The 25,794-nt window shown below is 40.2% G+C and overlaps 1 protein-coding gene across 3 annotated transcripts; it reads left to right on the top strand.

Moving 5' to 3' along the window:
- The first annotated feature begins 5,118 nt into the window (after nt 1-5,118).
- On the top strand, nt 5,119-22,489 carry LOC145611162 (uncharacterized). 3 transcript variants are annotated; one of them, XM_081666452.1, is made up of 7 exons: nt 5,119-5,375; nt 6,713-6,977; nt 7,068-7,160; nt 7,435-7,565; nt 7,645-7,995; nt 8,140-8,184; nt 22,382-22,489. In XM_081666452.1, the coding sequence occupies exons 2-5, from the start codon at nt 6,714-6,716 to the stop codon at nt 7,715-7,717; spliced, it is 561 nt and encodes a 186-aa protein (XP_081522578.1). In that variant the 5' UTR covers nt 5,119-5,375; nt 6,713; the 3' UTR covers nt 7,718-7,995; nt 8,140-8,184; nt 22,382-22,489. The 3 variants fall into 3 exon arrangements, with proteins under 3 accessions (XP_081522578.1, XP_081522586.1, XP_081522570.1); XM_081666460.1 differs by lacking the exon at nt 22,382-22,489 and having other exon boundaries at nt 6,816-6,977; nt 8,140-8,729; XM_081666444.1 differs by lacking the exon at nt 22,382-22,489 and having other exon boundaries at nt 8,140-8,729.
- The last annotated feature ends 3,305 nt before the right edge of the window (nt 22,490-25,794 follow it).

Genomic DNA, 25,794 nt, shown 5'->3' with positions numbered 1-25,794 from the left:
CAATTTTTCAACCCACCGATAAGGGGAGTATTTTGTGAACGGTCCCAATATTTAACCTACTCTAGAATAATCATCAACAATTGTCAAAAAATAACGAGCTCTACACGACGATATGGACCCCAGCCATAAATCACAATGATTTTTCTCAAATATTCTAGACACTTTATTTTCACTCAAATGAAAACTATCTCTAGGATGTTTAGCACGCATACATACTTCACACCCATTATCAAGACTATTTTTGCAATCAATAGTAGGAAACAACTTAACTATTAGGTCTACCCTCAAAAGAATGGAAGGTGTTCAGAAATCTTTAGAGAGTAAACCCCATAACCAATTTTTGCATAACCTTGACCATTCTCTCTGTGTTGACCTAGCTAGAGATTATAAAGATGAACAAGACTTTTGGGCTATCAGATCTAGAATCAACTGGTTGAATGAGGGGGATATAGGAATACTAGTTTCTTCCATAATTCTGTCATGATTAGGAGAATAAGGAACAAAATCAAGGACCTTAAAAACCAGGCTGGTGAGGATATTCCTGAGCATCTTCTTACTAACCACATCTCCTCCTATTTCTCCCATCTTTTCTCTAGCCAAGGCTGCTTTATTCCTGAGGATCATCCCCCTTACCTACCTTGAGCATAGCTATGACTCCTAATGTGGGAGAAATATTCCATGATGTCTTCTCTATGGGTAAGTTTAAGGCCCCTAGGCCTGATGGCCTGGGTTTCACCCATTCTTCTTTCAACAACACTAGGCCACCATCTGGCCTGACCTCCTCTCTTTCTGCCATGAGTGTTTTTCCTCCAAGTCTCTTCCCCCTGGTTCAAATAATACTAGCATCACCTTGATTCCCAAAGTGCAACAACCTGAATCAATCAAGAAATTTATACCTATAAGCCCATGCAACACCTCCTACAAGATCATCACCAAAATCCTTGTCCAAAGAATCAGGCCCTACCTCCACTCTGTCATATCTCCCAATCAGAGTAGTTTTCTTCCAAGGAGGGGGTGTGAGAACAACTATGTTGCAACATCTAAAATTCTCCGATCCATTCCATGAAGAAAAAATCTGGGTAGAGAGCTTGGTTCACTTTTAAAATAGACCTTGAAAAGGACTATGACATATTGGAATGGGATTTCATCCATCTGGTCAGGACAGGGTTTGATAGTGATTCTGTCCAGCTTATTATGCATTGTATCTCCAACCCTTTGTTCCATATCAAGGTGAATGGGATTAACTCTGATAGTTTCCCTGCCTCTAGAGGGATAAGATAGGGAGATCCTTTGTCCCCCTATATTTTCATAATTTGTATGAATTACCTCTCTTTTCTCATTGAGAGTGCTTGCCAAGAAGGAAGCTGGACACCCTTTAGGATTAGGAACAACAAAACCCACATATCCCATCTTATGTTTGCTGATGATCTTCTATTATTTAGTGAAGCTCGCCCCTCCACTTTACTCAGTGTTCCATAAACCCTCTTCTACTTCTGGGATGTCTCTGGCCAATGCATGAATCCTAGCAAGAGTAAACTCTACTTCTCCTCTAATGCCTCTCCATTTACTAGAGACCTCTTCACTTCCTCCCTCAATATCAGTGAGAGTGATGATCTAGGGAACTACTTGGGATTCCCCCTCACTGATAAAAGGCCCTCCATATCTCAGCTCAGTCACATTACCAAAAAGCTTAACTCCAAACTCAATTCCTGGAAAGCCAAGCACCTCTCCAAAGCAAGCAGAGCAGTTCTCATCAAACCAACTCTGGCTGCTATCCCATACTACACCATGCAGACTATCATGCTCCCCAAGAAACTTGCTTCCTCCATTAATCAAATCTGCAATAGATTCTTCTGGGACTCCACCTCTGAAAAAAGGAAAACATCCCTTATTTCCTGGAACAAAATATGTTGTCCCAAAAGTAGTGGGGGGCTGGGATTTAGGACTACCCATTTGAATAATGTTGTGTCTATGGCAAAGTTGGGATGGAAAATGCAAAACTCAAACAATCTTTCTACAACTCTTCTTAGGGAGAAATATTGTGCTAGATCAACCCCTACCCTCTTCAAGAATGGCTCCCATATATGGCAGGACATTGGAAAAGGGTGGGACATTCTAACTTCCTTCTCCCAATGGGCAATTGTAGATGGGAACCAGTGTTCCCTCTAGCTTGATAACTGGACAGGTTTGGGAAGCCTGAGATCCCTCATCCAGGGTCCCCTTTAAGAAGGAGAGGAGAACCAACCTGTTAGCACCATTATTTCCAATGGGAAATTCAATCTCTCACTCAATACCCATCTGCTCCCCCCTCACATCACAAACCACATCCATACCCTAGCTTGTATTGCCTTGCTATGGTCAAGATCAGGTTTTTTCTTCTCTAGGGAAAGGGGACTACTTTGATGCTAATTCTGCCTATCTTACCCTGTGGAACCAATAGCACAGTCAGCCCCAAATGCCTAAGTTCAATAGGATATGGAACCTCAATATCCCCCCTCAGTCAAATTCTTCCTTTGGTTAAGCTTGTGGAATAAGTTACCTACTGCAGACCACCTCCACTCTAGACATATCATAACCAATAGATCTTGCAGCTTCTGCCCTGTCACCCCTGAAACCATCACTCATGTATTCAGAGACTGCAATAAAGCAAAATAATTCTGGGATATTGTTCACCCTTCAATCTCTAACCAACTTGCTGACCCTGTCACATGGCTTTGTGAAAACCATGACCTCACCTCCAACCACAACCTTTTCAACCTCCCTTGGAATCAAACCTTTGGAATGATTATTTGGAGAATGTGGCTAAGAAGGAATGAGTGGGTTTTCAATCAGAAATCACTCCCTTTATCCTCTCATATTAATGTTGCCAAGTCTTGGGCAATTGAGCTTACCCTCCTAGGCCCTAAGTCTAACTAAAGCTCCCATCCTCAAACCCCTTACCAACACATTAGTTTAAGTTCCAGCCTGCACATAATGGTGGATGCTTCCTTTGAAGAACAGGGCTATGCTACTAGTATTTCTTGTATCTCCAGGGACCAGCAAAGTCAGTGGATCAAGGGAATTTCCCTCCACACCACTTCTAATTCAGCACTTATGGCGGAAACCATAGCAATAACTGCTGCCACAGCGTGGGCAGTGAGAGAACGGTGGCAGGAAGTCCACATAATTTCAGACTGTCAGAGAGTTGTAAGGAGAAAAAATCAACAAGACAAGGGCTTTGATGAAATGGGGAACCATTATCTGTTTTGCAAGGACCTACTAAAAAAGATGGCAAGGGAAAAGCTATCCAAGGGGCCCAGGGATCAAGTCAAGGAAGCAGATGTGGTGGCCAGGCAAGCTATGCTACATCTAACACCCTCCACCAGGGATGAATGGAGCTTTGAGACCATTCTAGATATCTGTGTGCTGATTGTACCCCCTGCTGCATCAGATGTATTTTGCAACAATAGTACTATATCTTTTGGGAACAAACTTGTTATGTCCTCTAATCAAACTGTAACTTTGGGTGATCAGTCACCACTTTTGAACCCACCTTAGATGATGGTGGTGTTATTTGTAATAGGGTCTGGCCTTGTAAACATGTTGCTAATGCTAAAGTTTATCTAATATAGTTCATCTTTCTCCAAAAAAAAAAAAAAAAAAAAAAAACACACTACTTTCTCGGAATGATGACCCATATGACGATGCCATAGCTCCAAATTAGACCTTGCGTCAATAGCACCCACACGTTGCACGGAATCTGATTTGCTAAAATAGTACAATCCGTCTCTCCTAGCTCCTGTTCCAATCAACTCCTTCGTTTGATCCTATATAGCGCACATATAAGAGTTATATTGGACAATACAATTAAGCTCGTCATTAAGCTGTGAAACATAAGGAAAATTACAACTCAAATTAGGGACATAGAGCACCCCAGTTAGAGTAATTTGTCTGACAAACGAACAGAACCAATAAGAGAAGTCAACACTGTATCACCGCTCAGTATCCCTACAAGACATTTAAAACTCTTTGTGTCAAAGTGCCAAGATTTTTCTCCTGTAACATGATGCATGGCTCCAGTATCAATAATCCAAGAGGTATCATCAAGCTTATTATTCGAACGATTTTCAGAAATTTTGGTATTACCCACCAAACTTGTAATAGTCTACCATTGTTCAATTGGAAATAATATGTCTTCATGGTAAAAAAAATGACAAAGAATTGATTAATATTCACTGAAGTTATATACGAGTTTAAAGGGAAACAAGTCACATGCGCACAACACGTAGAAGTATCAAAAATCAATCCGATTGTCATCAACCAACTCAATCTAAAACTGACATAAATTTCAACTTATGTGAACATATATAAAATTCTAGCTTTATTCAAATGTGAAATAGACCCAAACTCACCAAATTTAATTTAGATACCCAAATTGACACAAGCACACATGTTATACCTTAGTTTTAATTCCATCAAAATTAAGAATCATATCTTAGAGTCAATCTCTATCAAGCTTGCATTACAACATTAGTTGTTTTATTTTATTTATTTATTATTTATTTTGTTTTTATTTTATTTTTTTAATTTATATTTTATATTTTATATATTTTTTTGAGGAATATACAACATTAGTTGGTTGTTACACATTCTAATTAATAATAATATTTTGTCATTATTATTGTAGCGTTATATACATGATCCACCATTTTAAGAACAATTCATCATTTATTCACGAGATTTGTGATTTTCCTTAATTATAATTAAACACTACAAGAAAAAACATCAAAGAGGGCGACTTTAATCGGTTAAGGAGGGCAAGTTATAGTTTGCCTTGGTAGTTGCTATCAAGGAGGGCACAATTATAATTGCCCTTTTATTGTAGATCAAAGAGGGCGAAATTTACTTTCGTCTTTCTATTTCAAAGCAAGGAGGGCGAATTTAGTTTTCGTCCTGTATATCAGAGCAAAGAGGGCGAATTCCATTTTCGTCCTCTATTTCAGAACAAAGAGGGCGAAATTGTAGTTTTGCCCTCTAATTTTAGAGCAAAGAGGGCGAAATTTTATTTTGCCCTCGTTGAAAGTACTACTAGTAATAAAATAATACGCCTAAAGACAAAAGTTACATAAAATAATTACTAAACCCCCAAAACAGAATAAGGTTCATTCTCTCTCCTCTAAAAAATGATGAACCCTAAACCCCCAAACTGATTGCTTCAATTTTCTTCTGCTCGAATCATTTGCTCAAATCTTAACCTTAATCTCTTGCTCGAATCTTATTCTGCTCAATCATTTGCTCGAATCTTCGGTTCAAATCGCTCGAATCATTTGCTCCACTCTTCTGCTAGAATCACTTGCTCGAATTTGGATCGAATCTGCTCGAATTGAAAGTTTCAGGTATTGCATGTTACATTTGAGATTATTCAAACTGTTTATCGAATTAATTGCTTAATTTCTTAATTGTATGAGCTATTGATTACCATGAATTGTGATAATTTTGATAAAAGGATATTTAATTTGGATTATCTTATGATATTTAATTTGGATTATTTTATGCTCTTCCGATTTTTTAAAAATTTTGGTCAGAATATACTTTGAAATTGTGTGAAAACCAAAAAATTTTGTTATATCTTGATCACAATTGCTGTAATTTTTGGGATTTCTACTCCTAATTTAGTCCTTTGTATAATTGAAATACAATCGTTCTTAGTAATTTCTGTTTTCCTAATTAATCTAATACTTCATATTAAATTGGACTTTAACTTACAATACAGTAAGATGAATTTGTATATGAACAAATGGTAGGGCTTATAATACAGTATATGATAAGTCAATGAATTTGTGACAGACACTTAAAATTTGTCAATCTTATACTTCATTTTTTAAAAAAATATTAAAGCAACCACTTATTTAATTGGTGGATTTAAGTGGTACTTCTTGTTGAACTTACCAACCAATTAGAGTAGTGATTATTTTATGCAAATGAGTAAAGTTGGAGTGGTAAATGTAATGTGTGTACTAGTACGTCTACTGTCGTTTGACTGTGTGAGTATATCAAAGTTAGAGTGGTAAATGTAAATGACAGCAGAAGAGGTGGGCGAGGGTGGTGAATGGGAGAGGGAAGAGAAAGAGGGGAATTTTAAGGTTTTAGTCCAGGCTGTGACACCATGTTAGAATGTATACAATACTACGCTGGTTATGAGTTGTGTATTACCTCATATTACAAGAGTCCTAGAGCAAACCTAATACTCACAGGGTAGTTACAAATATATTCTCTTAAACAGAATAATACCTGAGGAAGTAGTATTTAAGTTCATGACAAGTGTATGTTACTTCTTGTGGTGAGCAGGTTTTTTGTCTAGCATAAAAACCATGTGTATCAACTTATTATGTTAAGGTTAAGATTAAGGTTATGGTTTGTATATGTTAATACTAATTTGATCTCTCCATAATGACTTGTGTTCATAAATTTTTTTTATCAACTTATTATATATTCATAATATATAAAATATAATGGGCCTTCTTTTAAAACTCCAAAGCAATGCAATTAGTATTATTATTAGTATTGGATTCTCATTAAAAAAAATGAAAAATGAAAATGTAGTACTCACTAATGAATTTAAGTTTGATAGAAAGTGTGATGTTTTTTAAACATGGATGATTAAAAAGATACATGTATTCACCTTTTTTTTATAACAGTGTGGTATACTTATATATTGTTTTATGTAATATAGAATGGATAATGATAGAAGTTGGATGCATGTTCAAGGGTTGAATGGTAAGCTTCAACCAAGTTACCGAAATGGTGTTAAATACTTTCTTGATTTTGCTTTCAAGGACACTAACCCTAATTCTGGGGATAAGAAGAGGTGTCCTTGTTTGAATTGTCTAAATTACTTTGACCATGACCGAGCGACAATGCGTGCTTGCCCACCTTCAATAAAACTTGAACAATGGAAGTGGCTTGTATATAACTATTGGAGCTCTCCTAAGCAGAAGGTAAGTAATAGGAATGCTCTTGTAATCAAAATTCTACAATTTGCATTTCTTCCCCTTTACTAATCCTATATGCTATTTTGTAACCTTTAGGAAAGGAGTGAGAAGAATCGGGCTAATGCTCTTGCAAAGAAGATCAAGTCGGCACGTGGTGCGAAATCAACAGCTCGCATAATTTATGAATTGGTGAGTATAAATGTTAAAATTAATCTGCATCATTTAGATGATCTTTTGGTTCTGTTTCTGTTTCTGACCATCCTAATCTGAATCTTAATTTCTGGTTCTGTTTCCCTTTAATTTTGATATCAATGAGTAACACAGTCTGTTGGTGGAATTTTCATTGTGGTTACATCAGATGATCTTCTGGCTCACATTTCTTGTTCTGTTGCTCTGATTATTATTGTTTCCTAAATGGATTCATCTTGCTTAAATTAATAAGTGTATGTATATGATTTGATAGGAACTTGAGGCACAAGCTTGTGAAAATGAGAATGAGGTCACCGAAATCAATGGTTCTAGTTCAAATGTAACCACTGCATCCCAAGCTAATGATGATCCCATGTATTTAAAGTTATGGGAGAAGTCAAAGAGGTATATTGAATATTTGTCTAATGCACGAACACTTTGTTTTTCTTTATTTTAAAATTCTGACTTTGTTTTATCTTGTAAGGCATAAAAATGGGAAGTTTGACGATGAGGCCGAGGAGAAGTTCAAGGAATTAAGGGAGTTGCATGAGAAATAAATTGGTGAAAAGGGGGTTGATAATCTTACTCTTGAAGAAGCTTATGTGAAGGTTCTTGGACATCGTTCAGGTTATGCCCGTGGTTTAGGCAAAGGGCACCCGGTGTCGTCTAAAGATGGAAAGATAGGAAGAGCTGAGCTGGAACATAATGTTGAAAAACTACAAAATGAAAATAATATTATGCGAGCTGAATTGGAAGCGTCTAAGAAGAAACAAGAAGACCTAGAACAAAAGCTTCGGTTAATCATGGAGAAGATTGGCCTTGATGCTTAATAGAGGTAATATTTTATACGAATTATCTACACTTATGAATTATCTACTTGCTTTGAGATATGTTCTATATACTAATATATTTCTTTATTAATTATTAGATATTGTTGATCATTTAATTGCTTATTGTTGCTGTTTGTTTTTTATTACAGGTTATGCCCTTCTGGTTGATGTACCAAGGGATAGCAACATAACTGGTACCCCTCCTAAAATTCTGTTTGCTTATATATTTTGTTAAAATTTCTAGGATGACTAGGGTGTCTTTGAAGTTATTAAGCTCTCTTTCTCTTTCTCTTGTAGTCCTCAAGTAGAAATATTAGCTTTAAATTATCGAATTTTTGGTTGGGACTTTTTGACAAGAGTAGTGTAGGAACAAGTAAGATTTTTGGTTTATTTTCATATATTTTTTGGCCCCCCTTTCCTTAATTCTGTCTATGTCAAATCGCTTTGAGTGGTCTTGGATATTGGGTATTGTCTTATTTTATTGAGGTTACTAGGTGTACACACTGCTTGATTTAAAAAGCAGAGTATGTGGATCCTTGAAGAATGATGCTATTGATACTATTATGAGATATGAGCACTTAAATTGGTAAATTTGAAAGAAGTTTAAGAGTGACTTGTGGTTGGAGTTAGGATAATACTTTTGTTATGAATAGCAATGTATATTGTGTTTTTGTAGATAATACTCTTATTATGAATATTGTAGAATAATATTGTTGTTATAAATGTTTGTCTTCAACTACCATCTGTTGTAATACTCTAGTGTTTCTTTATTAACTACCATCTATTGTAATACTTTTTGTTTACGGTAATTTTACCCTGCCACGTGGCCCAATCAGAGGATGACACGTGTCAGCCTAAGAATGGTCCAGAGTGGACCAATCCCTGCTTGACACGTGTCACTCCAGAAATAAAGGGAAAAATGGCGACCTTCAGGCCCCAAATCCCGAGAACGCCGCAAAACGCACAGCCCACCAATGATTAGGGTTCCGTGACCTAATCAGGGGCACAATTTCCAAAGACCCTATAAATAGGGAGATGTCCCTCATTTTGAGGGCACGTTTTACCATTTACTACACTTGCATTCTCTTACATCAGAGAAACACCTGAGCTTGGAATCCGAGCAGATCCCTACCTAAATTTCCGCACCTTTTTTCTCCCTTCAAGTTTCTAACTTGTGCGTCGGAGGCGGAGCACCACCCAACTGGTGTCTCCGTTTATTTTGCAGGTACAGCTCACCCCGGATCAGTCTTCGTGTTGTAACTCTCCCGAGGGACAAAAACACCCAAAACATTTGGCGCCGTCTGTGGGGAGAGTACCTCGAAGATGGTTCAAGAGTCTGTACCATCCCCTAACCGTCTGGGCGAAGTTTTTACAGATCAGGAGGATGAGGATCCTCAGGTTGAAACCTTTACAGCCGAAGACGACTCTCTCAGAATCAAGCGCATCCGGCCCAGAGAGACTCTGGAGCGGGGTGCCTCCCAGGCGGGTCCGAGCAGACCCACTGGGCAGCCGGAAGGGGAAACCCAAACAGCCGCTAGATCAGCCCTTGTCACCCGAGACGAACTCATGAGATTCATGACAAGTTTCAAGGGTGAAATTAAAGAGCTGATCACCAAAAGCCGGGCTGGCCCAAGTAAAGGTCAGTCGGCGAAGAAGACTCCTCCAGAGAAGGGGAAGTCGGTCAGAAACCGGCAGCCCACTCCTCATCCAAAGGAGAAGGCAGCCGAGACCATTGATTGGTCAAAAATTCTCCTTCTTGGGAAGAACACCAATAACACTCGCCGGACTCAGCAGCCGGTGAGAAGTAAAAAATCAACTCTTGATGCCCGGGAGATCATAAACCGGAAGAGAAACCAATCGCTGTCTAAGTCGGCTTCAACGTCGAACTTTCCAGACAGCTTCAACAATATTTCTGCAGGGAGTTCACCCTCCTTGCATGAGAGCCAGACAGGCGGTAATACCGTCCATTCTGGCCCTCACATGATTGGAGCTGTACCGTATGTGCCTACTCAGGCTTACGGACAGTATCCTTCTCACTTCATGCAGTCGGCCTTCTTTGGAGGTCAGGCGGCATATCCAAATGTCCAGCCATTGGACTGGCAGCTTCGTCTGCTGCGCCTGGGTGAACAACCTTCTGCGTTCACCCGGGAGATAACCGAGGCGGCCCAGCCGGCCAAGGTTAAGAATGTATTGGTTGGTACCTATGATGGTACCACCAATCCGGAAGATCACCTCATGGCATACACCAAACTCATGTATCTGCAGGGGTTGGATGATGCCACTTGGTGTCGGTGCTTCCCGGCTACATTGAAGGGCATTGCCCAATAATGGTTTGGCAATTTGCCAGCCGGGTCCATCGATAGCTTCAGGCAGCTCGCCTTCCTGTTTGCTTCCAACTTCTCAATGAACATCCCTGCTAAGAAAACAAGCCTTGATTTGAGCACTTTTAAGCAGGGAGAGAGAGAAGGGCTGCGCTCATATGTCAGGCGGTTCAATCTGATAAGAATTCAGATTCAAGGACTGTCTGACGAGGTAGCTTTTACAGACTTTTTCAAAGGTCTGAGAGACGGGTCGACCTTTAAGTTCGACCTAGTCGGAAAAGGGGCTTTCACCTTACAGGCGGCCCTGAGGGAGGCGGAAAGCTACATCCAAGCTACCGACCTCTGCTCGCCTGGTAACCAGTCGGACTCCAAGAAGTCCGACAAACAGAAAGACAACTGGTCTGCTCAGCCGGCGAAAAACAAAGAAGAGAGCAAGAAAAGAAAAGAAGTCTGGGCGGTTACTGACTCTGACCAGCCGTCCCAGAAAAAAAAGAAAGAGTTTAAACCGTACGTCCCCAAGTACGAGTTTAATAAAGACTGCAACTCCATCCTCATGGAGGTAAAGGACCGGCTGTCCATTGAGAAGCCGAATCCTATGAAGAGTTTTGTCCAGTCGCGGAACAAAAATAAATTCTGTCAGTTCCATGAGGAGGTCGGCCATGACACCAACGACTGCTTCAGTCTTCAGCGGGCGTTGGACCGTCTGGCTGACAAAGGGCTGTTGAAGTCCTACATTTCTAAGTCCCCAGCCAGAGCAAAAAAGAAAAACAAGGGTCACTCCTCCAAGACTACCCCCCAGCCTGCTAGTAGCTCGGATACCGATAAGGAGCCGGTCTACACAATAGCAGGCGGGTTCTCTTGTGGTGGCCCTACCATCCGGGGCACCAAGAGCCATCTTCGAAAGATGGACAAGGATGATGACGAGCAGGCGTCTGCAAGTACCTCCTTCCCAAACGTCTTGATTACTGAGAAGGATAGGGGCAGCGTCCGCCGTCCGCATGATGACCCGGTTGTCATTGAATGTAAGGTTGCCAACCAGTTGGTTGGACGAATCCTTATTGACACCGGCAGCTCATCAGACATCATCAGCCTCCGGTGCTTGCAAAAGCTAAAATATAACGTCAGGAGCATGCATCCGGTCACCCACCCCTTGGTTGGTTTCGGGGGTGGGATGGTCTACCCAGTCGGAAGAATTGACTTACCCATCCGGCTGGGAGAGAAGGGCCAAGGACGACATATTGTCGTCAGATTCTTGTTCTTTGAGGAGTTGACCGCCTACAACATTATCCTTGGCCGGCCGACCCTCAACGTAGCCAAGGAAGTAATCATCCCATCTCTCATGCTCATTAAGTATAAGAGGGATGACGGCACTGTGGGTTCCCTGAAAGGGGATCAGAAGACGGCCCGAGAGTGTTATCTCTCAGCCGTTAGAGACATTGTGGCCCCAGACGGCCAAGAACCAATAGACCTTGACAATGTCAAGGATGCCGACCCTGTGCCTGTCCTACTAGCAGCCGGGAAGAAAAGAAAGGCACCTCTGCTGGTGGAGGTGAAGAAAGAGAAAAAATAGCAATCACTGACCGATGAACGGTCAGATGAGCTCCGCCCTCAACCGGCTGGTGAAAGTATTGATCTCGTTCTGGATGAAAGCCGTCCAGAACATACTGTGAAGGTTGGGACGGTTGCTCATGCTACTTTGGGTGCAAGCTTGCACCTTCTGCTGAAGGAATTCAAAGACATTTTTGCCTTTGAAGTGGAAGAGATGCCAGGCATCAGCCCGGATCTCGTTGTCCACAAACTCGCCGTGGACCCCAAAAAGAAGCCCATCCGGCAAAAGAAAAGAAACCACGGCGAGGAAAGAAGTTAGGCGGCAGCTGCCGAAGTCAAAAAGCTGCTAGATGCCAGGTTCATCCGGCCCTGTAATTTTCCCGACTGGGTGGCCAATGTGGTCCTTGTTAAGAAACCGAATGGGACCTGGCGCATGTGTGTTGATTACAGAGACCTCAACAAGGCGTGTCCAAAGGACAGTTACCCGCTTCCAAAGATCGACAGTCTGGTCGACTCTACAGCCGGTCACGCCTTGATGGGCTTTATGGATGCCTACTCCGGCTTCCATCAGATACCCCTGAGGAAGAAAGATCAAGAGAAGACGGCCTTCGTCACTAATCAGGGGTTATTCTGTTACACTGTGATGCCGTTTGGCTTGAAAAATACGCCTGCCACTTTCCAACGGATGATTAATACGGTCTTCATTAATCAGATTGGGAGGAATGTGGAGGCGTACATTGATGACATGATAGTCAAATCCAAGCTACAGACGGATCACCTTGCTGATCTCCGAGAAACATTCACCACCCTCAGGCGGCATAGGGTTATGTTAAATCCTAAGAAATGCGTCTTTGGTGTTGAGTCTGGGAAGTTTCTCGGATTCCTGATTGATCAAAGGGGGATAGAGGCTAACCCTGAAAAGATACAGGCGGTGATAGACATGAAGTCACCCCGTTCTGTCAAGGAAGTGCAGAGGCTCACCGGCTGCCTGGCCGCCCTGGGGAGGTTCCTCAGTCGGTCAGGCGACAAGTGCCTCTACTTCTTCTAAGCAATCAGGAAGAAAACCAGATTTGAATGGGGGGAGGATGCTGAGGCGGCATTCCAGAGGTTGAAAGAGCATTTACATTCTCTACCTAGGTTGGTCAGTCCTTTACCTAGGGAGACGTTGTACATGTACTTAGCCATCTCATATCATGCCCTCAGTGTCGTTCTCCTTGCTGAGCGAGACGGCGTGCAGCTCCCGGTTTACTTCATTAGCCATGTTCTTAAAAATTCCGAACTCCGGTATCCCATGGTTGAAAATTTTGGCCTTGCTCTGTATATGGCTTTCAAAAAATTGAAGCCCTACTTTCTGGCACACCCGGTGGTGATTTACACCGACCAGCCACTCAAGCGGCCAATGTCTACCTTGGACTCATCCGGGAGAATGTTGAAATGGGCTATTGAAATGCAAAGTCTTGAAATCACTTACGAACCAAGAAGGCAGTGAAAGGTCAGGCGTTTTCCGACTTCATTGTTGAAATGACCCGTCCGGTAGCTCCGGATAATCTTGATCAGGTTTGGAAAGTGTATGTAGACGGGAGCTCTACTAAGAACGGCTGTGGTGCAGGAGTAATTTACGAGTCTCCTGAAGGGGACATATTTGAGTATGCACTACGCTTCAAATTTCAAGCCTCTAACAATGAGGCGGAATATGAAGCCCTGCTAGCCGGCATTCGCATGTGTAAGGCGGCAGGGGCCATGAAAATTGACGCCTACTCTGATTCTCAATTGGTCGTAAGCCAGTATGAGGGAAGCTACGAGGCTACTCATCCGGCTATGATTAAATATCTTCAGGCAGTCAAAGAAGAGACCAAGGCACTTGAGGAATTCTGTCTGAGTCAAGTGCCTAGGTCGGAAAACAACCAGGCGGATGCATTGTCAAAACTGGCGTCTTCCGCCTGCCATGATGCGCCTCGGTCTGTCTTTTGGGAAGTTCTTGAAAAGAGAAGCATCTATGAAGATCCCATTGGAATTCTAGACCGAAGTTTTACCTGGATGGATGGCATCCGGGCTTACCCTTCAGACGGTACATTTCCTGATTCGCCACAGGAAGCAGCCGTCCTGAAAAAGCGAGCTGCAAGCTTCGAGTTGAAAAATGGAGAACTCTTCAAGGCAGGGTTTCTGAAGCCTTTGTTGAAGTGTGTCACCCCAGAGAAGGGAAAAGAAGTTCTCGAAGACTTGCACTCGGGATTCTGCGCCTCTCATATAGGCGGCAGGTCCCTAGCCGTCAGAGCCAGACGACATTATTTTTGGCCCACTCTTGAGGCAGACGCCAAGAAATTGGTGAAGAAATGTGACAAGTGCCAAAAATTTGGCAAACTCATTCACCGTCCGGCTACTGATCTGACGGCCATCCACAGCCCAATCCCGTTTGCAAAATGGGGCATGGACATTCTAGGTCCTTACACGCCTGCTCCAGGCGGAAAGCGTTACATCTTGGTGGCTATGGATTATTTCACCAAGTGGGTGGAGGCTGAGGCGGTTAAAAACATCAAGACCTCAGACGTAATTTCCTTTATTTGGAAGAACATTATCACCCGGTATGGGGTACCTATGTCTATGGTGTTTGATAATGGTCCTCAGTTTGAGACGCCTCAGCTAAAAACTTGGTTGGGAGATCAGGGGATTTCAAGCTATTTTGCATCTGTTGGCCGGCCCCAAGCAAACGGCCAAGTTGAAGCCTTCAATAAACTCATCTCAGACGGCATTAAGAAGAAAATAGAAAGAGCCGGTGGCTTATGGGCAGAAGAACTAATCCATGTCCTATGGGCCATCCGGACAACAGCAAAAGGGGCAACTGGTGAAACCCCATTTCTCATGGTTTACGGTGCTGAAGCCGTCTTGCCCATCGAACATTACGAGCCGACTCTCAGAGTCATGTTATATGATGAAGAGGCGAACTGGGAAGCAATGCGCCTGGCATTGGATTCACTCCCAGAACGCAGGGGCAATGCCGCCTTGCGTCATGAGATTTACCGTCTGAGAATGACTAGAGCCTACAACAAAAAAGTACACAAGCGTCCTTTGAAAGTTGACGACTTAGTGTTACGAAAAATGGAGGAAACTGGTAGGGCCAATGAGCTGGGGAAGCTAACCCCAAATTGGGAAGGCCCCTACCGGATCTATGAAGAAGTAAGGGATGGCACCTATCGCTTGGAAACTCTAGACGGCAGGCGTCTGCCTAGAACTTGGAATGTAGACAATCTAAAAAAGTAATACTTCTGAGAATGTAAACTTTTTGTAAACAATGAGTCAATTAATGAAGATTCAGACTTTGTTTGCAAAATTGAGTTATTGTTTGATTACCCATCCGGGTAATACCCAGACGGATTTTTCATTTACCTAACTAAGTTCGATACTTAGTAAAGGTTACCTTTGTTTGACCGCCTGGGTAATACTCGGATATTCGGATCTCTTGTTTATTTAAGTTTGATACTTTGTTCATTTAACTAAGTCTGATTATCCGCCTGGGTAATACTCAGACGGATTTTTCTTTTACATAATCAAGTTTGATACCTGGTAAGATTAAATAATTGTCTGTCCGTCCGGGTAATACCCAGACAGACTCGTTCGTTTAAACAACTAAGTTCGATACTTAGTGTAAATTCAATACTTCGACTAAAAACTAAGCACAAAAACGTTTAGTGGCTATACAACCGGTCTTAAAAAAGACTAGAGGCTAAAATGGCCGGATGGTTGCTCATTTTATAAAATCGCCTGTCCCAACATGGACAAAGGCGTCCGGCGACACCCCTCTGGGTGCAATCGTCGCAGAGAACAGACTATTTGTCGGTTCTACGTACCCATGCAGACGACAAAGATTGAACGACCTAATTGGTCAACTCATAGCCGTCTGACCAAAATGACCTGTGAAGAATGATCAAGTTGCCGAATATCGGATGCCATGGGGCATCAGTCAGTCACCGGCTGAAGGTCTCACTTAGGTTATCTATTCCAAAATTGCACTTCCCACCCCAATTGGGGCAAAAGAGTTGTTCAATGGCTATGAAATCTCTACCTAGACGGACAAACGCCGTCTGGGTAGTGACTGGAACGCCTGTTTGTGTACGGCTGTGCACTTGGTTTGGGGCAATCACTACTGTGATTGATTGACTTACAAACATATCATGCTCTTTGCAGCATCACACGTTTTCAAGTCAATCAACCAACTCCACTTGAAACCAATCACACAGCCGTCCAGGGGCAAGGACAGCCAGACTATTGACTAGTTAGGCAAAAAATCACCGCATGCTTTGGATAAGTTAGGCAAAAATGAAAAATTAAAATTTGCACAAAATAAAAATTCAAATGCGAAATGATCAAAACCGACTCAGTCGGTGCATTTCATAAAAGTCCACCCAACTAAACGGTTGTAGTGGATCAAATGTTAACCGAACCCCATCCGGGAGAAAGAAATTGTTCATTAACTCGGCTCCTTAGCCGGTAAATACAAGGATACTCGGCACGCAGGCCGGAAAAAGAAAGTTTTGGCATACAGCCGCTGAATAAAAGAAAAAATAAAAAAGCAGAGATTGGCATACTGCCGCTGAATGGTCACTTCTGGCCTGCAGACGGTGCCTCCTGGTCCTCCTCCTTCTCCTCATCATCTGAGGGTATCTCCTGTGCTTCACCAGGACCAGGAAGCTCAGGCGCGGACGGCTCGTTGTTGGAGTTGACCCAGGCTTCGAAAGAGGCAGGCTCTGGCTCGCCTTGTTCTCTCAAGTACACCACGTACTCGGCATAGCTGTGCGCCAGTGCCCAGATGCTATAATCCGCGTCTAGGTACAAGGCAGCCCAGGCAATCTTCATACGGGCGTCATTGTCAGCGTCACTCTCAGCAACAAGGCGGTTTTGCTCCGCCTCCAGGGTTGCTGCAAAGTTTATCTGAGCCTGAGCAGCCTCCTTCTCCAGCCTTTGAACCTTGGTCTTCAGTTTGGTGTTCTCTTCGGAAACACCTTTAAGTGTGCCAAGGTCCGTCTGGGCCTTCTTGAGCGCCTCATCAGCCTTCTTGGCGCTCTCGTCCGCCTTCTTCTGGGCTTTCTCCGCCTCCTTCTTAGCCGTCTCAGCATCCGTCGCCCGCTGATTGGCCGTCTTCAGATCTGACTCCAGCTGCTGGATTCTAGACGCCTTATCATAATTATTGCTTTAGTTTCAAGTTCATTTACGATAGTCGAGTGTAAAGCAATATTATCAGCGTCTATGGCGGACTTCTTGGCCCTTTTTACTTCTTCCCGTTTGCGAGAATAAGGACGTTTGAGCCCGTCCACCCGCAGCATGGCCTGTAAAAAGTCAGGCGGCATAAGTATTGCAGGCGGGATAAGACACTTGAAAAAATAAAATTGAATTGACAAGTTTCTTACCTCAGCCAGAAGGGATAGAATGCGTTCAAGATTGAACGTCTCTATCCCAGGGATATTGTCCTTATCCTTCTTCCGGACGGCTTCCAGCATGGCCTTGGCATGCTTCTGGACGTTTGGCCAGCGGGGAGATTGATCTGCACCACAATCAATGCGTGATGAGTGCGAAACTAAGGCAGCACCTATTTGTTGCCGACCGTCTAAGGATGACGTCTGTTGAGAGTGGGATTTCACCCGTAAAGGCCACCCCAGCTCAAGCGGGGATTCAAAAGGGTTCTTACCTTCAGAGCCGGCCAAGCGGGAACCGCTTGCAGGCGTGGTGAACCCCGCGGCTGCTGATAAGGGGTTGACGAGATCAAGGCACAAGTTGCCGCCTATCTTCTCGTTGCGCCCCGCTATCCGCATCTGCTGATGCCCGGCTGAGGCGCCAGGAGTTGACGCAGAGGTGGCTTTTTTAATTTTGTTAAGAACGGCGGGGTTCTCCTCCCTAGCCCGTTTGAGTTGTTTCTCAAACGACTTTCCAACCTCTCCTCCCTGCAAAATTAACCAAAGTTAAGGTTAGCATCCGGGAAAAATGATTTTAAAGGATCAACTTATGAAAGGGTCAGGCGTTTGTTACCTTGGCCTTGACCTCAGCCGCAGCTTTCTCCGCAAGATCTTTGCAGATGGTTGCAGAAGACCGTTTGGGAGTTTTCTCCGACTGCAACATGTTTAATGCTTCTTCTGCAAAAAGAAAGAAATTGGTCAATATCATAAATCAATTTCGATAGAAAAATACTACAGACGGATATAAATTCAGGCGCATACGTTTTGTAAACATGTGCCCTAGCCCGCAGGCGGCTAGGAAACACTCATCCCTGAACCAGGCGCTCTTGGGGATCCAGTTCTTGGGGACTTTTATTGTTTCCCCGGTTGACAGAGTTGCGTCTGTGAGGCCGAAAAAGTCTGCCTCAATTATCTTGTCAAAATCTTCCTCTGGGATCCGGGGAAGAGCGCACTTCCTGCCCAACAAGTCGGGCTTCTTATTGTACAGACGGAATTCATAATTCTCCCGTCTGGTTGGGGCTGAAATCAGGTAGAACCTGTGCTTCCAGCCATCGAACTTGGAGACCTTGTCCAAGGTCATCATATACTGAGGTTGCGTGGTTAGAGTGTACCACGCCCCCCAGCCGCCTGGGCTTCTGCTAAGATAGTGCATACTAGCAAAAGCCTCCCAGCCGGGGTTAAGCCCCTAGAACTCACAGGCGGCAACATACCCCAAAATGTTTGTCCAAGAGTTGGGGGTAGGTTGCCAGATTCCGAGGCCGTAGCCTCTCAAAATTGCCTTCACCGCCTGGTGAAGGGGAAAGCGGAGACCAGCCTTGAACGCCGCCTCATAACAGCCAAAATAGCTGTTGGCGTTCTGTTCATCGTTCTCCCAGGCGATGGTGCCATTCTCAGGCGGCACCCGGATCCTATACCCGTCTCCTAGCGGGTGCATTTGAGTAAAATTCTTTAAGTTTTCCTCCATTTGAATCCGGTCCTTGGAGGAGACGTGGATGTTGAAGGGATCATCCTTCTCGTTCCACTTTTTCTTTTCTTCCTCCTCACTATCCGGAAGCGGGGGTAAGTCGTCACTTCTCTCAGAGGTAGAGGCGGAGCTGTCGCTCTCCGTCTCCTCCTCACTTTGATTCAAGGGGGCAGAGGCGGCCTCGTCGCCGCCTTGGTCACATTGCTCCAAGAAGGAATCAGCAGGAGTTGAAGGGGCACGCGGAGGGGATCTCTCCAGAGCCGTCTGGCCTCCCTGACCAGACGTTTCTCCCTCAGGCGTTTGGCCGCCTGAGCCTTCGTTTTTGTAATTTGGATCAGTTGTCGTCTGCATTGTCCGAGCCATGGTGTCCTGCAGAGACACATAAGTTGTCGGAATCCAAGGCAAAGGGTGGTCCCAACACCCCGAGACGGCACTCCCAGTCCTAGACTCAGCCGTCCCTGGTGACCGGCTGGACTCTAACCTAGGTTGTGCCGTGTGTGTTGGTGATGCATCCATTTATTGCAAGAAATATGTACAAGCGGTGAAAAAAGAAAAAGAGCTGAGAGTGACAGAGACGGTACCTTTGGATGTGATATCTGAAGGAAGGCGGATCCGGCTGGGTTGATGGAGAACAAACTTTCTTGCTTGCGCCTGACTCAAACGGATGACTTCTGCTCTCTCAAAGTTTTCTCTCTAGAAAGTTTTTGTAAACGTACAAAATCATGAGGGTAAAACGGCTATATATAGAGGGTAAATACAGGGGCATTTCCGTAATTTACTCGGAAGGTGAACGGTTACTCTTTAACGGTAAAATTACCGCCAACCGGAGTGTGACATGTGTCACAGATGCCATGTGGCGTGCCACGTCACATCTGTGAGGGGCAAATGTTTAGGGTAATTTTACCCTGCCACGTGGCCCAATCAGAGGATGACACGTGTCAGCCTCAGAATGGTCCAGAGTGGACCAATCCCTGCTTGACACGTGTCACTCCAGAAATAAAGGGAAAAATGGCGACCTTCAGGCCCCAAATCCCGAGAACGCCGCAAAACGCACAACCCACCAATGATTAGGGTTCCGTGACCTAATCAGGGGCACAATTTCCAAAGACCCTATAAATAGGGAGATATCCCTCATTTTGAGGGCACGTTTTACCATTTATTACACTTGCATTCTCTTACATCAGAGAAACACCTGAGTTTGGAATCCGAGCAGATCCCTACCTAAATTTCCGCACCTTTTTCTCCCTTCAAGTTTCTAACTTGTGCGTCGGAGGCGGAGCACCACCCAACTGGTGTCTCCGTTTATTTTGCAGTTACAGCTCACCCCGGATCAGTCTTCGTGTTGTAACTCTCCCGAGCGACAAAAACACCCAAAACACTTTTGGTCCTGTTTTTGTCAAGTTTGCAGTTAGGAGATCAAGTCGATGTTTTGGGGATGGAGGACACCAAAAGGCTAGTTGCAAGGATGAGAAGAATGTTTGATAGACAACTTGGTTAATACTTTTGTATATATTTGCTATTATAGAAAACTTGGTTAATACTTTTGTATATACAAAATTAAAAATTTATGCCTATAGCATTAATTAGCACATATTATAGAAAATTTATGCCTATTAGCACCTAGAATTATTTTTTTTTTTTTAAAACGAAAAATTGAACAAAGAGGGCGACTTTGATTTTGCCCTTTAAAAATATGATCAAATAGGGCAAATTTTGAGCAAGGAGGGCAATATGAATTGACTTGTTTGAGTTGATTACACAGGGCAAAAAAAATTTCGTCTTGCTTGATTCAATCAAAGAGGGCGAAAATTTTTCCCTATTTGATTTCGATCAAAGAGGGCGAAATTTTTTGCCTTCTTTGATATTTAACAAATAGGGCGAAAATTTTGTATGCCCTTTGAAGCAAATAGGACGAAGCTAACAGGGCAACTTGAGGGCGATTTTAAAATCGCCCTCTCTGCCTAATAGGGCGAAATTTGAACCTAAGAGGGCGATTTAAATTGCCCTCTTTGATATAATATCTTGTAGTGAAAGAAACATGATAGTTGGATTTTAATGAGTTAATTGATATGGGGCATCCTTGTGTCAAAAAAGATATGGGGCATCCTAGCGATCTTCATCTATAGATGGTTAACGTAATTAAGGGGAACATGAAGATCGAGCAATAAGAAATTCAAAATTGTGGGAAGATTAATTTTCAGAGCATTATTACAATTAATAATTGTGTTAATTGATGCTTTAAGATTAGTAATGACATGCCTTGCATTATGAAGTCTTCGATGATTGAGGAAAAATTGAAATAATTTATAAAAATTTTACTAATAACGTGTGTAACTAAGCCCGAATGTAATTAGCTAGGGTAGATTTGATCAACATGCAATCATAGTGAGTGTAATTGTAGCCGATATGATGGTTTATGATGGTTTATTTACATAGTTATAATTGTAGCCGATATGAGTGTGAGGGATAACTCAAGTGGTTAGAGCTCCCCTCCCAATTTCAGGTGATACTGGGATCGAAACTCATCACCCACCCTTGTGTGGCTCTCTTTATATATTGTAGCCGACATCAAGTTATCAACAATATTAAGTACGTATTGACAAGCATGAAACTCTTGACATTACGATTTACAAAAAGACAAAGGTGGAAGGAGGTTTAAAGAATAAACAAATTACATTTATTTCTTATTATCTGCAACAAAGGAAAATTTTATTTCACAAATAAATACCCTTTTGTTGCAGTTAATAAGAAACAGAGGTAATATGAAAAATTATTTATTGGAACGTATAAAGTTAAATAATTTACCACTTATATTCGTATGTTATACTTATTTAAGTATTCTAGCTTCTTTTTTTTTTTTTTTTTTTTTTTTTTTTGGCTTTCAAAAAAAAAAAAAGTATTCTAGCTTTTTTGGCATTTTCTCTTTTACGTTTGGAACTATAACCAATCTAGCTACGGTGTATTAAGGATTGAGTCAAAGTTTGCAAATAGGTGAGGGTGTCTTTGTCTTTTACAGTTTTATGATGACAGTGAGCAAGTGGGGTTGCTGGTGGACACATAGAATCATATAAGGAAATTCAACAATCTTTAAAGGGACATCTAAAACTGGAATATAGGGGAAATAAATACGGACAGATGGAGTAGTTGTTTAATATATATATATATATATATATATATATATATATATATATATATATATATATATATATATATATATATAAAAACACAAATTCTTATATGTTGTTGGCCAATTACTGTGACCAACTATCATAAAAGTTACATCGTTAGTGTTATAGGGATTACTCGTTCAGTGTGTCACGGGAGTTAGTTAGTGTTATAAGGGTTACTTAGCTTGTGAGTGTTATAAGGGTTAGTTGATTAGTATTATTACAAGGGTCACTTAGTGTTATAAAAGTTATTTTGTTCTATTATAATTTGTCACATGGTGTAGCCAACTACACATAAAATGCGTTGAACGTTAACAACTTTTGTGTGTGATCAGCTGACACACACCAAGTAACCCTTGATCGATGAGTAACATGCAATGTGACTGAATAACCTCTGACCGACCGAGTAACCCCTAACCAACTAAGGCCGTGTTTTTTTTTTTTAGCTTTTGGGCAGAGCAGAGCATAGCAGAGCAGGGGTCAGCAGAGCAGAGCAGATTATATTTCAGCAGAGCGGAGCAAAGCAGATTTCAGGATAGCAGAGCAGAGCCGAGCCGAGCCGAGCAGATTTCAACATTATTATTATTATTATTATTATTATTATTATTATTATTATTATTATTATTATTATTATTATTATTATTATTATTATTATTATTATTATTATTATTATTATTATTATTACTATTATTAATGTTGTTGTTGTTATTATTATTATTATTACTATTACTATTATTATTATTATTATTATTATCATTATTATTATTATTATTATTATTATTATTATTATTATTATTATTATTATTATTATTATTATTATTATTATTATTATTATTATTATTAATACTATTATCATTGTTATTATTATTAATGTTGTTGTTATTATTTAATCAGTAATAATGATTTTACTTATAAATTTGTCTTAATAATATATTTTTAACCATAAAAATAATAATGATATACAAAGTACTACTTGAAAACAACCTCTTGTTTTTAATTCTTAAATTGTATAGAAAGATTTGAAAAATAATTCAACTCAATTAACTAACAATCAATACCCACATACATATAATGTTTCTACACATTGTGAATCTAATATCAAATGTTTATAAGAGAAATTGTTATTATTATTATTTATTTATTTGAAAGAATTGTTATAATTATTAGAAATTATTAATTAATAATATTATTAAATATTAATTCTTAATAGTTTGATTTATTAAATATTAATAATGATAACTATTATTATTAATTATTATTACGATTAATAAATATTAATTATTATTAATATTAATAATTATTAAAATTATTTTTAATATTAATAATTATTATAATTATTCAAAATAATAAATTGTTATCAACAATACAATATTAATTATTATTATTATTGAATATTAATTATTATTGTTATTATTAATTATTATAGAGCAGAGCAGAGCAAAGCAAAGCAGAGCAGAGCAGCTCTAAAGAACGGGGCCTATTCTTTTGAGCTTCTAGGCAGAGCAAAGCAGAGCACGGCAGGGGTCAACAGAGCACAGCAGATTAAATTTCAGCAGGGCATAGCAGATTTCAGGATAGCAGAGCAGAACCGAGCAGATTTCAACATCATTATTAATACTATTATTAATGTTATTATTGTTGTTGTTGTTGTTGTTGTTGTTGTTGTTGTTGTTGTTGTTGTTGTTGTTATTATTATTATTAAAATTATTTTTAATATTAATAATTATTATAATTATTTAAAATAATTAATAAATTATTATCATCAATACAATATTAATTATTATTGTTGTTATAATTAATTATTATTTGATAATTAAGTAAAGCAGAGCAGAGCAAATTTCTTTTGAGCAGAGCAGAGCGAAGAATATTTGATTTGAGCAGAGCAGAGCAAAGCAGAGCAGAGCAGCTCTAAAGAACGGGGCCTTAGTAATCCTTGACCAAGTGAGTAATCTCTGGCCGACCAAGTAACCCCTAACCGAGTGAGTAACCTTGACCGACCAAGTAACCCCTGACCGAGTGAGTAATCCCTATAGCATTAACAAAGAAATCCCCATAATGATTGTCCACACGGTGTGACTAGCTACATATAAAAATTTGTGAAAGCGCAAAAAATCCGGAAATATCTCACAAGAATATGCATGTTTAGAATTCTTTCAAAAAACAAAACAAAACAAAAAAAAAAAAAAAAAAAAAAAAAAAAAAAAAAAAAAAAAAAACTTGTTTAGAATTACAAATACATTGTTAAATTATTAGATTTCGTTTGCATTGAAATCTAAAGATTCCAAACAAGGCTACAAAAAAAATGAAGGGAATATATTTTCCGATAACATATTTTGTACTTGCTTTGATGAGCCTTCATTACCTTCATACGCTTTGGTGGGAGAAGAGAAGATCTTCTAAAGATATGGCATGTAGTTGTGTAGAGAACATGTATGCACAAAACGAATACTGTAGAATTGAATATCAATTATCGTAATTATTACCTTAATTAGTACAATATGCAGGTTGAATGAAGTTGCATGGTATGTAATTATGTATTATGTAATATTTCATCTATTTTTGTTTGATTTTTATTAAATAATATAAACACGTTAACGGTGCATCACTATTAAATATTCATCACATTACATAACCCCTCAACTCATTCAACATTTGCTTATGAAACGACACAATGCATAGTGCACAACATAAATACAGTATGTAGTTTCAATAGGTCCACTATAATCATTTTTCCAGTACTTCAACTATTTGTTTTTATTTTTTATTATTACTTGGGCAGATGCGCGCGTCATAGCTAGCCATATCTAGAAGGTTTTTTTTTAGTTTGGCTTTTAAATCACAAATTTAGTTAAATTAACTATAAGAGAAAATATATAAACAACTATGTGGATAGTATAAATGTTCAAGATAATTAACATTAATGAAAGCATAAAAGTAAATAAATATTTTAGAGGGTATACTTGTCTAAACACTAATCATTAAAAGTAGCTTGTACATATTAATGAGGTTATGTATGTAAATACACATTTTGAAGGGTATAATTGGCATTACACTATTCATAAGAGTAGTTTTCTACTTTTTATAAGGTAGGGAGGGATTATTATTTTTATAATTATTACTCCGTATTAGAATAATTATGGCAAAATCAACTCATGTTAGATGAGAGAGTTGGTGTTCGTATATTATCTGTATTATATAAGTCGGAGAAATGGAGCAATGTCCCCATGACCCCATGAAATGCCCATATGCTCCTCGTAAAAAATAAAATAAATAAGTATATATTAATTAATTAATCATTTAATTAAAAGGGGTTATGTTAACAAAATTTGAGCAAAAATCACTAACTATAGTGATAATATCCCTACTATACGTCTATAATCCCTAATAATATATAGGTTGAAAAGCACAATTAAAGGGGAGTCCAACTTTAATTTCATGGAAACAAAAATCGAGGGAAATTTATAATTTATTTTTAAGGTTTAATCATGAAATAAAAATAAGCACTACTCCCTCCGTGTTTTAATAAGTATTACAGTTTGACCAAAAACGCATATCGAGACACAACTTTGACTATTAATTTATCTAATTATATGTTAGTAAATTCATAGGAAAATTGATATTATGAAAGTATACATTATAACGAATCCAATAATGTATTATACAAAACATTTGATTTTTATAAATTAGTATATTAATCAAGTCAAAACCATTATGTGAATACTGAAAAAAGTCAAACTATATCACTTAAAAAACGCAGAGAGAGTATATATTGTGTGACGAGAGAGTATACTATATAGCTTGCTCATGTAACCAAGTGAATAGCAGGATTAGTAATGAATTAAGTAAACTTTACACCATT

This window comes from Chenopodium album, chromosome 3 (assembly GCF_948465745.1).
Source record: "Chenopodium album chromosome 3, dcCheAlbu1.1, whole genome shotgun sequence".
NCBI lineage: Eukaryota > Viridiplantae > Streptophyta > Magnoliopsida > Caryophyllales > Amaranthaceae > Chenopodium > Chenopodium album.
Note: the sequence above shows the minus strand (reverse complement) of the source record. Positions and strands in the feature narration are given on the sequence as shown.